The sequence below is a fragment of the Rhyacophila brunnea genome, unplaced genomic scaffold, assembly GCF_057557595.1.
Source record: "Rhyacophila brunnea isolate RB1 unplaced genomic scaffold, BYU_Rbru_1.0 scaffold_1, whole genome shotgun sequence".
NCBI lineage: Eukaryota > Metazoa > Arthropoda > Insecta > Trichoptera > Rhyacophilidae > Rhyacophila > Rhyacophila brunnea.
The window spans coordinates 4,956,059-4,972,572 of NW_028232751.1; the positions used below are offsets into that span (position 1 = coordinate 4,956,059).

The window sequence follows — 16,514 nt, forward strand, 5'->3', positions numbered from 1 at the left end:
AAAAATGTGATAGTAATTGGTAGGTAACCATAGTTGAAAGTAATTATGAAACCACGGCGCTACTAATTTAGATACCATCATAAACACAGAACGCAAAAATTGTGGGAAATGGTTTGTCTTCCGGGTGAGGTTTTTTTTTCTAGATACAGTGGCGTCCCTAGACAAAATGCCGCCCCATTTTTCATACAACATTTTTTATCATCCTTTCATGACTCCAATATCTAAGAAATATGTTCTAATATATTCTGTAATGATATGTTTAGTTTGAGATCGCAAAGGTTTAGGCATTATTAAATCGATAATCGATGACGGCGTGACGCTTCGATACAGACTAAAATCGTGGACCCGGAGTGGTAGGTGGGACGCTCTGTAAGAGGAGGGTGCATCTTTAATATCGACGACCAACGCAACTTCCGTGCGTACTGGATAATAACTCAGCTGTAGTTATTCGCAAATTTGCACATGTCGTTTCTGGTCACCAAGGACGTCAAAGGGCAACGGAAGTAAACTAGATATCGTGAACCCGACAAAACCAGGGAACTGAATTTTTTTAATAATAATTATAGCTATTTATATAATAAATATTCCAAATGATTCTCCTCGATTTGCCGCCATTCAAGTAACTGCCGCCCCCAAGCGACGCTCAATCTGCCTACCCCCACGGAACGTCACTGTCTAGATGTCATTATGGATACCTCGCATTTACTATTGAGGTTTCTTTGCGGAATTTAGCACTCACACTACTCTACTTGATGCTAGTCAAATGAAAATTATGCCGGCTGAGAAAAATGATTGATTTTTTATAAGCATTCGGCACGCTTATATTATCTCCGCTATGTGCGTTAGAGTAAGATAGAATTTATACGGTTGAATTAAATATTTTTTGAAAACATCGCCAGTAAATATGGATTTGACTGATTACATTCATTTAAAAAGTGCGAGCACGTGTTGCTGAAATTTATTGTTTTTGTGTCAAATATAAAGTTAGTGGTAATTATTTTTAGCTATAATATGTTGCGTTTAAATTTAGTAGCCATACTGAGAAGCAACACGGTGGTATTATGTTTCATAGTTCATAGTAATAATAAAATCGATGTTCTACTGTGCGTTAATATGCAAGAAACACTGCTTCATTTTGGCGAAAAATATGCCGCTCTATATATCATTACTATGAGGTCAACACCTTTTAAAATAACCAACGCATTAAATTTGTACAGCTAGGCTTCAGGTTGAACCTTCGAATGGCCAATAAAAACGTAGGTAGTTACATGGTATTTCGGCGGTAGCATTTAAGGTAAGCCTTATGCCGGGTCCACACCGAAAACAAGTCGCGCGACAACTCGTTAAATTTTACGATAAGCATGATAATTATCGTAAAATTTCTTAAGCAATTATGATAATTATCGTAAAATTTAACGAGTTGTCGCGCGACTTGTTGCCGGTGTGGCCGCACTTTTACCATCGATAACCAACAGTTAAATGAGGACAGTGATCTAATAGTGATTGTCCATCGGCTGGGAACATCGCGTACTCCTCAATAATTTCTCAAATCCATTGGATTGCAACTAGAGTTGGGTTTCGGGAATTTCCCGACGGGAATTCTCGAGACATTTTCGAGATTCTCCATCCCGAATCTCGAGAATTGAAATTTTTAACATTTCGGGAAATCCCGGATCTCGAGAATCTTTTCTCGGCATTCGGGATTTCTCTATTATCAAATTTTAATTTAAAAAAGGATTTTTCTATATGAAAAATCGTGGACAGAAAATACAAAACCTTCAAAGACTGATCGGGGCATTTAACACAATTAAGCCAACGTCAACTCAAAATAAGCGCATTTTTTTAACATCAGGGAATTTTGTGTCTTAAAAGTGTACACGATTGTCAGTTGCAGCCATTGACAGTCTGTGTTTTTTGAAAATCTGTTTTAATAAGTATCTAATGTTTTGAATTATGTATGTTTTCCTACTTATGTTTTGTTTGTCTTCTTACTTAAATAAATAAAAATCATATTTTTTTGGAATTTTTCTGTTTTTACACAGATTTTTGGATTTTTTGAGGTTATTTTTTAATTTTCTCGATATCTCGAGAATTTTCTAGAATTCTTTTCTGGAAATCCCGAATCTCGAGAATTCAAAATTTCATCATTTCGGGAAATCCCGAACATTGAGATTGAGATTTTCTCGGGAAATACCCAACTTTAATTGCAACAATACAACCCCTTTCCTCTAATTCGCTGATTATCTTAAGCCCTTTTCATTTTTCAGTGCTATTTAAAGCAAATTATGAAATGAAAACAAATTAAAATAGGAAAGTTGCTTCACCTTGCATTTTATTTTTGGTACGCACAAGTTATTTCTTTAATGTAGGCGGAAGCCATTTAAAAGAACTTATTTTTAAATCGTAATTATTCTAAAAAAAACTTCCTTTAATGCCGATAAGTATTTCTCCAAAAAGTGCATATTTTTTTTATTTTCATACCGCGATTGGTGCTTTACCCTATAAGTAGTACACATAAATGATTAAAGGGATTATTTTTTTTCTAATTAGCCCAACCCGTTTTATGGATCAAGCATTGAAAACAACAACGTATGATTTTTGCCAGATGCGAAGAGATTCGAACTCATACTCGCGGCACTTAAGGGGGAGGCTTCTACCCACCAGAGGCACCTAGCGGAAAAATACAAAGCTTGCAATTTGTGACATTTTTTTGATAATTTACAATTTTAACTGTATTAATTAATAAATATGTATCTGAAAACATTAAAAGGAAAAATATTTATATTTTAAGTCAAAGATAAACTTACAATTGTTAAAAAAATGTGAATGTCTTACATATGAATGATAATAATGAATGTCGATTTGATATAAATAAAAAGGATTTCATGTTATATACATATTATTTTTTATAAAAATCGATGTTTTTTAAAATAAATATAAAAATATTAAAACTATGAATTAGTCAACAATATGTACGAGGAAAAATTGAAAACTTAATAAGCTACATTTTAATAATAAATATGAACAAAAAATAATATAGTAATAATTTGTGTATGTAAATATGTAACAAATTCACATTTTTTTACAATTGTGATTTTATCTTTGACTTAGAATAAAAAATATTTTTCTTTTTTATTTTAAGTTACCTACATATTTATTAATTAATACAGGTGAAATTGTAAATTATAAAAAAAAATGTCTCAAATTGCAAGCTTCGTATTTTTCCGCTAGGTGCTTCTGGTGGGTAGAAGCATCTTCCCAATGTGTCACTACCCCATCGTGTACTCTCATTTGTGAGACTACAACCCTTGGCGGGTTTTGACCTAGGTACTTCAAAAACTTATTCGATCCTGGACGATCCAGCGGCAACACTGCAGTTTCTTTAACCGAGTATTTTCCTGTGGCGCAGTCTAACTAGCTTCAATCAAGCGGATTGTCTCTTGCCTCAGGAGATGCGTACATAGCCCGCTTTGCTGGTAACTGTATCTAAATTCACAGTCTCTGTATTTTAATATTCCACGTGATCGTCTACGTCAACCTCGGCCACCAGCGTGGGGCTATTATTACGAAGCCACCGTGGACTTTACTATTCAAAAAGATTAGACATACCTACTTTATAGCATACATTACATAATATATTTATTTTTTTACAGGTGCAGTGTACTGCAATGCGACGTTTGACACGTACCTGTGTTGGGAGCCAACGCTCGCGGGGTCTGAGGCGCTCCAAAACTGCCCTTCCGCGAGACACAGCGATACAACCAGTAAGTTTTGCACCTTAGCTCTTCATAATTTACTTAATCTTAAGAGCATACTTCAGTGAAACGGCAAATAGTTTTCAGCAATAGGTGGGACGTAATTTCGCACGCGTGCCAATCGGAGAGCGATAGTCGACCTGTGAGCACGTCAATTTGTTTTGTGATGGCGTCGGGGGAATCAATTCTTAAATCGTGTAAAGATGACTAAAAAAACGTTACGTATTTACTCGAAAAACCAAACATGTCGATGAATATATTATTAATATTACTTAAATAACAATAAAAATAACATTAAATGGACGCTTGTTGAGTTTTTATGACTCATTATGTTTTGTTCGTCACGCGTCGTTTGCACAATCTGCGCGTTGCGTAGTCACGATCGTTTTAGACCATGCCTCAGCTGAAGTATAGCCGATAAGATGCGTACTTTAATTATGTACATATTTATAAATAAAATAATAATTGAAAAATATCTTGAAATTGGTGTGAGTAAAAGTAAAAATAATTAGTAAAAAGAATGGCATTCACTTTCCTCCACAATTTTTCCACTCTCGGTGGGTACCTTCTCAATCCCATCCGCATGCAATTATCAAGATGTATGTTTCCATATTTACTTTTAACCACCTTCATAGTGGAAAACGTTGATTCACATAAGTAGGTAGAACAAAACAATGCCTTCATTTTGTGCGCAATTCACAAAACTAAAATTGAATACTTTTTTGTTGGGACGAATGTGCCAAAAAATTCATATTAAAACGACAACTTTTCAAGGCTATTATACCTCAGCTGAGGCATGGTCTAAAAAGATCGTGACTAGGCGATGCGCGGATTGTGCAAATGACGCGAGCCGAACGAAATATAATTTGTCATAAAAAATCAACATGCGTCCTTTTTATGTTATGTTTATTCGTATTATACTTTCGTAATAATAATAGTATATTCATTGACATGTTTTCTTTTTTAAATACATACGTAAAGTTTTTTAGTCATCTTTACACGATTTCATCCGACGCCATGACAAAACAAATCGACGTGCGGACACCTCGACGGTCGGTCTCCGATTGGCGACTAGTGAGAAATTTCGTAGCACCTACAATTGAAAATTATTTGCCGTTTCACTGAAGTACGCTCTTAAACATTTCATTGAAACTTAGTAGAGTCCAATAATAAAATTTGAGAGGCAAATTTATAAATAATATGATAAAATATCCTACGCGAGCGACCGTTTGGCGATCACTGACCTACATCATTGGTATCTATTATGATTTATTTAATTGCGACAATGTCTCTTATAATGTATGGACTGCATTTGTGTAAATAGCAAGAATGACCCATAACCCATCATCACGGGTCCGGTCACTCGACACAGTCAACCGTCATTCATTCGAGTCCAGTCTCGCGGTCCGATTAATCTCTCAATTACTTCAATCTCAACAGTACATCCGTACCGCGATTATTACATTACTCTGTCAGCTTTATCAATGTATTTATTTATTCTTGTATCAATAAATAAACTCTCCCCTCGAAACTTTCAAGCAACCATGACTTCATCTCCACACACCTCATCGTCAAACAATACTATTAGTTGATCAAAAACCGTTTTTGACACTTTAGACAGATTTATAAACTAAATTTTAATGATAAACCTCATAAACAATTACCTTATAATATAATATAATAATTTGTCTAGAATAATTATTTGTAACGCATACGAGAAAAAATATTATTATGTATATATTATGTAAGAGAGCAAGACAGAGAGAAGGCGTATTGATCATACACGTATAAACGCAAATTATAAATTTGATACATCGAAAGAATCATTTATTTTTATCGAGTCGTGAAAATAAACAAATGCTACTGACATATTAGTTTGTTTAGTCAGTGCGGTAATAGCATATTGAGTGATTTAATTACACTATGGATAGGATGCTGTAACACACACAATCAAACAAAAACTAGAAACATTATGGGTGAGGAATAACCATCAGCTAAGTATCGCCGTGCTCGGCAAGGTCAGGAGACTCTGCAAAGACTTCGCCAGATTGATACAGCAGCTCACAGATAAATAATAGAGTCTGAAATACTAGAACAAATGCCGTTACACAGAACATACTCGTAAACTATGATATATAAGGAAACAGGGAGAAGAGGTAGTAATATTTTCTAGTACTTATATAATAATAAGACAAGATGATTTAACGAACGCACATTGTATAATATGGTTTATTTTTTAATACTATTTATAAAAGACTTTAAATGTTATTTTTTATTTTTAATGTTTTTAGCTACGTATTAATTAATTAAAATACAATATTCTTCTTTCTTCTTCTTTTGCCATATCCGTCCCTTAACTGGAGCATATGGACACCACGCGGCGCCTCTAAGAATCTCTGTCGCTCGCCAGTCTTCTTGCTTCATTCTAGGTCAAACCATCATCCCGTAGCTCCGCCGTATACACTCTGTAGATTGTATTTAGCGGCCTTCCAGGATGCCGGAATCCCGTCAGCTTAAAGAACAGGCAAGCCAGGTTGAAGTTCTCTTCTGGCATCCGCAGCACGTGGCCCAGCCAGGTCCAACGTCGCCTCTTCACTTTCAGCGTGATGAGAGGCTGCTTGGTGCGTTCTCTTATCTCCTCGTTGCTCCTAAAGTCATACCACCGCACACCCAGTATTCGTCGCAAGCGTCTGTTTTCGAAGCTCAGTATACGGTTGCTCTGAGCCTTCGTAAGGTGTCATGATTCGCTACCGTAAAGCAGCACCGTCAGAATTCAAGCGTCGAATAGGCGGCATTTGGTTTTGACCGAGTACTATCGTGAGTCCCAGACATTCCGCATCGAGTTGAATGTTGCTCCAGCCATTCCCATTCGGATAGCGAGCTCTTTCTGTAAAATGCCATCTCCCGTGATGTATACCCTCAGGTACTTGAAGCTGTCGACGCTCTCGATGTTTTGTCTGTCGCTAATCATATACCTATATATTATCTCAAATGCCAAGCTTCGTATTTCTGCGCCAAATGACTCAAGTAGACAGAGAATTCACCTTAATCAATAATGTCTAAATGTGTATTGCTATTCTTATAAGTTTGTTAGAAATGATAATCGTTTATCTCTATTCTAACGGAAATATTCGTCACTGGTAGAAAACGTTTCAATAATAATAATTGTATCAGAATCTAATAATTAACAGATTATTTCATACTGTACAATCGATAGTTGTATTTGTCGATGTGACGTGTACCTAAAAGTAGAAAATTAAGATTTTGGAGTATCTACGGGAGGTGTCTGAACAATCTGTCGACTTTGTATAAAAATATATAATGTGCCATTATTTTTTCTTATTTTTAAATTGTGCTATATAATAACCAAAACATCTATGACGTACCAAAAGATGGCATTATTCTAAATTTCAAATACGACGTTTATAAACGTATAACTAAAAATTACAAGATAAAAAGAACTTTTTATATATTTACAACGTTTTTAATTTTTCTGTTGAATCATATAAACTTGACTTGACCAGCTTTAACGATTAAAAAAATTTGTACTCGATAGAAATACTGAATAATGAAATGTCATTTCATATTGATTTCCATAGTAACGTACGTATATATTATTTAATAATTTACCAATAATGGTACAGAAATAACTTTTCATACAAAACAGAATTAACTAAAAATGAATTAAATTCTGATTAAAGATGGCTAAAAGTATTAAAAGAATGCATTGTAATCGTGTTCTGATATAGGTATTCTAAAAGTTTCAAATGTCTAGCTAGTCGGGAAGTTAGTTAAAAATCTTCGTCCAATACAAATCTTGGACAAACAAGAATACGAGCTAATAAAAACGTGGTAAAAAAGATATTGTTTACCAACATTTTCACACACGGTTATACGTTTGAGTTCCCGCGCCGCTCAACGCTCCGCCGAACGCGTCCACCCTGGACGGGCCCTTACAACAGGATCCTTTTATGTTATCAATATTTAATGGCATTTTCATTTAATGTTTTTTGATGATTTAGATGACAAGAGTTAGGGTATTATAATCATTAATCACATACATATTTCCTACAAAGTCTACAGATTTATCAGACGTAGTTCTCAAAGATGGTAACAATGTAAGTTGTACGTATGCAGTTCATCGTGGGACACTTATTCGTGCGCCGCAGTGCGTAAAACATGAGTTCGTATAACATTTTATCAAATAACGAGTACTTCGTTGAACACTTCACCGTGGAATACATTTGTACGTATCTTACAAAATGCGGCGAAAGTTTGCAAATAGTACTGTTCCAATTATATTAACCCTAACCTAACCTAACTTTTGCACCCATGGTGGCTGCGCGGCTTAAGCATTGGACTATAACGCCGTGGGTCTCAGGTTAGAATCCTGGGGCTGGCATGTACACATATTGTTTTTCAATTTGTGTGTATCAGGGTATGGACCTAATAGGTTGAGCAAGTGGCTGACATCCATTTCTCGTAAAAAACAAAATCTGTTAATACACACCTCTACTCTGGGGAGGCTCATAATATGATTCTATTAGGATCGGACATGGTCGAAGAGAACATAACCTAGTAAAGACATGTCATAAAATTCGCCACATGTTGTAGCATACGTACAAAATAAATATACTCCACGGTGAAATGTTCAACGATGAACTCATCATTTGATTAAATGTTACACGAACTCATGTTTCACGTACTGCGACACACGAATAAATGTCCTGCGGTGAACTATTTACGTACAAATTTCCGGATACGCTCAAAGATATCCCCCAACCTCTTCATTTCTTTCAACTTTTTCTACCGTTATACGTAATCTAATATCGGATACGGGCAGAGTAGTAATTTATTGGCCCGTTAATTCGCCAGTTCTCATCATCAGAACCAGATTAAATGTTGAACTACGTAATGCAATGAATAATATGCGATGTCATTCGATACGTTTAATGAGACGCCTGGAGCCAATAAGCTACGTTTCTTTGAGTCCAACAAGTTGCAATTTATTTCTCGAAACTTCAATTAAAATTTGTACTTTTATACACCGTGATGATTTATTTCAGTGGCGCCCGTCACGTTGCGCGCCACGCTGGGTGGGGGGGGGGGGTGGAATTAGGGATTGCAATACCGAATGAAAATGTAAATATCGGTTTTTCGTTATCACTTATTGAATACCGGTATTCGTTAAAACATTATGAAAAACAGAAGGTAAGTAAATAAAGCTATTAAAACATCTTTATAACATTATTTATTGCAAAAACCTACCTACATTTATTATGTTAACATTTAAATAATTACAAGATAAAAAAAAAACTTTTTATATACCTACAACGTTATTAAATTTTCTGTTGAATCATATAAACTTGACTTGACTAGCTTAAACTATCAAAAAAAATTGTACTTGATAGAAATACTAAATAATGAAATGTCACTTTGACATTTCATTTTGATTTCCATAGTAACGCATGTATATTTTATTTAATAATTTAGTTGCTAGGATCCCCTGGCAACCAATAATGGTATCGAAATAACTTTTCATACAAAACAGAATTTACTAAAAATGAATTCAATTCTACTTAAAGATGGCTAAAAGTATTTATAAAATGCATTGGCATCGTGTTCTGATATATTCTAAAAGTTTTAAATGTCTAGCTAGTCGGGAAGTTAGTTAAAAATCGATTGCAAAATTTGTACCGGACAAACAACCACCGGACAAATAAGAATACGACCTAAGAAAAACGTTGTAAAACATGGATTGATCATAAGATTGTAGAATTGGTGATTTTTAATTGATACAACATTGATAGTTTTAACAAAAGCCCTCTAAAATAATAGTTCATCGAGTGCAAATAAGTCCGGCTGCAGGAAAAGTTTTTTAAATTCAATTCTTGTACCTACAGTCATCAATGATAATAATTATAGAATAATTGAACATTTGTCACGGATGTTTTCTATTTCAAAATAATATTATTGTAATTCATCGCGACAATTATATAAATGAAGGGGTTATCGCAAGACAATGATATGCCACATAATTATGAATTTGTTGATTTTGAATAAAACCAATTCCCAGGGCATACACTCACGTTTTACTAAAGACACTTTAAAAAAAAAATACACCGATGTATCAATAATTATGATCAATGTGTAGTTCTTACAAATTCAAATTTTGCTTAAAAAATGGTTTTAACAATAATATGATATGCCATGCCATGCCAGTCAAAATTGATATCGGTCAGTCATCCACGCCTTCTGCTCCAAACAGAATACTTAGATGTGAGATATATCGAATATTTTAATAAGGATAGTATTTTTTCCTGTTACAATAGTGAACGAACAAGAACATTAAATTGCCCATATCTCCAAACTATGTTTCTGTGGCATACCATTGTCTTGCAATAACCTCTTCAAATATTTGATGAATTTTGTTTTATTATTACTTCACCTCTGTTGGATTCAGTCAATATAAATGCATTTTAGCAGCACATAACTTATAATTCATTTTCAAAAACGTTAAGGTGATACATCAGTGAAACGGCAAATAATTTTCAACTATAGGCACGACGAAATTTTGTACTCGTTCGCATTCTGACATAGAACGTCGAGCTGGAAACACGTCACTTTCTTTCGTGATGGCGACGGGCGTATTAATTCTTAAATCGTGTAAAAATTACTAAAAACGTTACCCATTTACTTGAAAAAGAAAACATGTCAATGAATATATTATTATTGTTACTAATAGAATAATAAACAGAACATAAAATTGACGTATGTTGGATTTATATGACAAATTATATTTCGTTTGGCGACATTTGCACCCGCGACCCGCAATCGGCGCATCGCCTAGCCACGATCTTTTTAGACCGTGCCTCAACTGAGGTATAGCCTTAACGAATGTGCTTTCTTAATACCGAAAATTACGGTATTTTAGATTTTTAAAACCGGTATTCCGGTATTGATAATTACTGGAATACCGGTATTGCAATCCCTAGCTGGAATACGTATATATTTCCATCATGCCGTCAAATCAAATTTGTAATTTAATACATCGGTAAATAATGTCGCGTCCGTCGTTTATTTAATGCCGGCGACATCTTTTGTGCTTTTATGGTATTTTTCATAAACACTGTCAGGCATAACAACAACCCTATGTTATGATGGGCGTTATGGATGAAATTTCAATGCTCTCTTTTGAAATCGCTACTTTTACTTTAAAGTATTTACGAGTAATCAATGAATCACCTTCGTTGTCTATAATTTATTAAGTATTTGTTTCACCATAGCGTAGGTGGGTAATAGAGCTAACGACACCTGAATTGACAATGTTTGTTGGAATTTTCCGATTTTAAGATTATATATTAAACTATTTTCATCTCAAATAATAGACTATTTTTGTGAACTAAAAAAATACACCTTTTTTTAATAAATCAGTAATACAATTCAGCTGGGGTACGGTCCAAAACGATCGTGACTAAGCGACGCGAAGATTGTGCAAACGACGCGTGCTGAATAAATATAATTTGTCATAAAAAGTCAACATGGGTCTATTTAATGTTTTGTTTATTGTTATATTAGTAATAATAATAATATATTCATTGACTTGCTTTCTTTTTCAAGTAAATGGGTAACGTTTTTTAGTCATCGTAAGATTTTTTACGTTTCCATTCATTCATTAACGTTTATATTAAAAGACCTCCACTACATTTTCATCATAAAACATATCATCTCTTGGCCTATGCATCTAATGGCCTCTGCAATGAGCCCGAAACGTCGAGTGAAGAAGGAAGAAGGACACGCGGTGGAAACCCAAAAATCTACTACGATAAAAAACAACCGTGAAAGCCTCAAACATTTTTAGTCATCTTTACACGATTGAAGAATTAATTCCTCCATCGCTATTACAAAACAAATTGACGTGTTCACAGCTCGCTTTCGCTCTCCTATTGCCAGCGGGTCCGAAATTTCATCGCACCTATTGTTGAAAATTATTTACCGTTTCACTGAAGTATGCTCTTAAACAGACATCATTTGAAAACATCTCATGCATATACCCACTAGAAAAAAATACGACACCTGACGGGACTTGAATATGTAACAGCTGGATTCGCGCCATTGTACTTTTCCAATTAAGCTACTGGCATCCTACATAATTACGACAATTTTAACTAGTTGTTCTTACGTGATATGCTTACCAAGCCCTGACAAGTGGCGTATTTTTTTAAATCTAAAAACGATTTTTTTCTATTGGTTATATGCATAAGATGTTTTCAAATTATGTATATTCAATAATATATAGAATGTTACATTCTCAAATCTGATTTTTCTTATGATTTTTATACTCTTTCATTTCCTCCACGTTAAAATCACCGTTTTTAATTTTTAATTTTAAAAAGTTACTCATCCAATATTGATAAAAGGGCGAAGTTTAATTTTGTATACATGAGTTAGTAAAAAATATTGTGAAAACCGCTTAGGATAACCTGACCTTCATTGTTTAAGTATCTACTTATTTTTTGTTTTGTGGTCCATACTAAAAAGTTTTTATCCTCGTTTTGGTAGGGTTTTTTGCTGTGGGAACAGTCAAAAAATCTTTAAGCCATTGAAATATTGTAAAATATATCAAAGTTAAATACCATTTTCGCCACTAAGTGGCGAATATGGGTCTGGGGTGGAAATTATATCAAGAGGTTTTTTCGAAGATTTGATTTGAAACATGCATCTAACCCTAATCGATTGATACCTTACTTACACTGAAGCAAACACACGTACAGTACACTGTTGATTAATCGAACTAGCGACCCACGACTTCATAATATAGTCCAATTTACCAACTCGGCTATCATACTTATAAAAGATGTTAGACTATACATTAATATCAGAAGTACTTCTAAATGATCACCTAATTTATTTTACGAGGTTTTTATTAGCTCGTATTCTTATTTGTCCGTTGGTTGTTTATTCGGTACAAATCTTGCAATCGATTTTTAACTTATTTCCCGACTAGCTAGAAACTTTTAGAATATATCAGAACACGATGCCAATGCATTCATTTAATACTTTTAGCCATCTTTAAGTAGAATTGAAGTCATTTTCAGTTAATTCTGTTTTGTATGAAAAGTTATTTCGGAAGAAATCCGTAATCCAATCCACTATTATTGGTTGCTAAGTGGGTGGTCCTAGCAACTAAATTATTAATATATAGATACTTGCGTTACTTTGTAAATCAAAATGACATTTCAGTATTCTATATTTGTTTGTCTGTTTGTTTTTTACTTACTTCATATCAAGTACAAGTTTGAGCATATTGAGCATAACAATTCAACAGAAAATTTAAAAAACGCTGTATATAAAAAGTTCTTTTTATCTTGTAATTGTTGTATGATAAAATAGACAAATTTTTTATTTTGCCAGGCAATTGTGAATTTTAAACTGTCTCAGTTAGTTGGTCAATTGACAATTAAAGTGTCGTGTTTATTGACGTATATATTATGTGCACTGGCTGATTAAAAGCTCCCTACGATAAAAAAAATGACAATCTATTTTTAATTTTCCAAATAATAAATGCAGTGATTTTGTAATGCTTTGGGTCATATTTTAGTCTGGGTCTGTGAGAAATGTGCGTAATTATTTTTTGAATTCAATATTATTTAATAACTTTGTGACTGGTTTTAAATCCCTGGAGGCCTCCTTTTGAATTCTCTGACAAATCGGTTGCGTCATTTGCTTCAAAGAAACGCGCCGTTGCTAACTATTGTGTTTCGAAATTGTGCACCCATAAATTGCAAAGCATTGACTTAATAACGGATACAACATCTGAATAATAAAAGGTCCCCATAAACGACCAGGGACAGCTCTACCTTAAGGGTTCGTAGGGACCATCCCCACTTTGTTATCATGTCAAAAATACACGTCTAATATTTTTATCATCGTCATAATATACCTACTTAATTACGTGATTACATGAACTATTTAATTTATGTTATCCATCTAAACCTGTCGCAATTTTATAGAGATATTTATTATTATTATTATACAAATGAATAAAGCAATGATTGTAAATTGTGTAAAATAGCATAATAATGATTGGACGGTATTAAAATAATTAATTAAATAAAATACGCCGTATTTCTACCGGACCAACTATGGTCTATTTTTCGATGACCGGGGTCACTCAGTCTAATCCCGTCGCCACGGTACAAATCTCGTTCTACAAAGGATGTGAAAACATTGGCGTTAGTACACGCACAGATACTGGGGAACGAATCAAATGACTCCTGGGTGAGTAAAATCGTTGTTAAAAACTGATAATGATAAGTCTATAATAATCATTATTATTATTAAGTTAATATTTTTAATTAACGTAACGATTAAGTGACGACTGAGATAATCATATTATTATAAGTAGCTTGGTACATAATGTATAATATGAGAAAGTACGTAGAAATGTAGATTTAATAATTAATGGGTAAACCCCACCACCTAGAAAGTCATCGAGCCGCCACTGTAAACGACCTTACTCTGATTCTGGGTCTGATTTATAAACTTCACTATTTCTTAGGCAGAACAATACAAAGTGTATGTGGTTCAAATGTACAAGTGAACGTGGTCAGCTCTATCTGTTAATATTGAAAATTCGCGTGCATGTCTTTACAGATATTTTACCACGTTTTTATTAGCTCGTATTCTTGTTTGTCCGGTACAGATTTTTTCTTATGTGTCCAGTCCTAGCAACTAAATTATTAATATATACGTGCGTTACTATGAAAATCAATATAAAATGTCAAAATAACATTTCAGTATTCTATATTTATTCAGTATCTCCATCAAGTACAAAAAAGTATTTATTAATACATAGAATTATCAAGTTTATATGATTCAACAGAAAATTAAAAAATATGGTATATAAGAAGTTCTTTTTATCTTGTAATTATTTGTTCTGAGATTTTCGTGTATATAGCAAAAAGAAAATAGCCCATTAACTTAGAAATTAATGGACTGTTTTCTCTTTCCGTGTGGCAATTTATCTGTAACTACGGTTTATTCATTATAAATCCATTTGCCCTTTTCAATCGTTTGCATGAGAACACTTGATTGATATAAAAAAGAACACTAAATTTATATCGAATCCAAAATAAAATGCCATGAAAAAGTAATATGGCAAACATCGCAATCTTAAATTTTAGAAAAAAACCATATTTCATTTCAGATATCCGTGTTTATAGCATTTTTTCAAAATATTATTTTGACATCGTGTCCATTATAATAATTTCAACATTATTAAAATATCAAAGTTAAATATATTCTGTAAACTTTTGGAGAAATTGAAATAGGTACTTTCCGCTATTTATTTTCTATATATTATGATTATTACAACGTTTTTATTAGCTCGTATTCTTATTTGTCCGATGGTTGTTTATCCGGTACAAATCTTGCAATCGATTTTTAACTATCTTCCCGACTAGCTAGACATTTGAAATTTTTAGAATATATCAGAACATGATGCCAATGTATTCTTTTAATACTTTTAGCCATCTTTAATAGGGAATCCAATCCCGAGCCAAAATTCTGATCCCGGGATTTCGGGATTACAATTTGACAATCCCGGGATTGGCATTTTTTTCCATTGTTTGTATAAAATTTTTATATTTACAAATAACATTGATAAAATCGATCAAAAATAAATCTAGTATAATTCATTCTATTTAAAACATTTATTGTTAATATTGTATACGTTCAATCTTGGAAATACACAAGTTTAATGGAGTATTTGGAGACATTTTTAATAATTTATGTGAAAAAATAAAATGAATCGGCAACCTACACATGGGTATAAATCAAACTTCATTCAAACTCAGTTTATTTCTAATGTAGTTATTTTTTATTAAAAGTATTTTTTCTGTTATATTTCTGCTTTTATTTTATTTTCCATACAAAATTGATAATCCCGAAATCCCGGGATTATGTTTATCAATCCCGGGATTCATATGTATTAAAAAATAGCTCGGGATCCCGGGATTGGAATCCCTAATCTTTAAGTAGAATTGAATTAATTTTCAGTTAATTCTGTTTTGTATGGAAAGTTATTTCGGAAGAAATCCGTAATCCAATCCACTATTATTGGTTGCTATGCAATGCAATCCACTATCATTGGTGTATAAGTGGGTGGTCCTAGCAACTAAATTATTAATATATACGTGCGTTACTATGTAAATCAAAATGACATTTCAGTATTCAGTATTTCTATATCTGTTTGTTTTTTATTTACTTCATATCAAGTACAAATTTGAGGATATTGAGCATAATAATTCAACAGAAAATTTAAAAACGTTGTATATAAAAAGTTCTTTTTATCTTGTAATTATGCATTTTTATGATTCGGTTTGTTATATTATAATGTTATGGTTCATTCCTGTACTGTAACTGGTCAGTGTATTTGACATAATTAATGTAATTCTATGTACGGCAACGGAAATGGACTGAATCATTTTAATGGCCATTGTTTCACATGAATTTGTTTCGTAGCTAGTAAAATCATCAAAAAAATCTAGATATTTTTAGTACATGAAATAAATATTTTGATAAAAATACAATAACTACAACTTTTTTGTATTGCCGTTAGAAATATTTATTTTTATATTTGGAGGGAGCGAACGTTTGTGTTTGCACTCGGGCGGTAACCACCATAGAGCGCTGAAATCCCATGAGAAGGATATTTTCTCGTTGTTGAGATGCAATGAGATCGACACGCCATTGTAC

General features: G+C 33.3%; 1 protein-coding gene across 1 annotated transcript in view; it reads left to right on the forward strand.

The window, feature by feature from the left end:
* The window catches only part of LOC147079397 (PDF receptor-like), a 126,021-nt gene that overhangs the window by 10,132 nt on the left and 99,375 nt on the right, over positions 1-16,514 (forward strand). Inside the window, exon 2 of the mRNA XM_085960406.1 lies at positions 3,654-3,764. Coding sequence (XP_085816532.1) covers positions 3,654-3,764 — 111 coding nt within the window. The remainder of the gene's footprint in view (positions 1-3,653; positions 3,765-16,514) is intronic.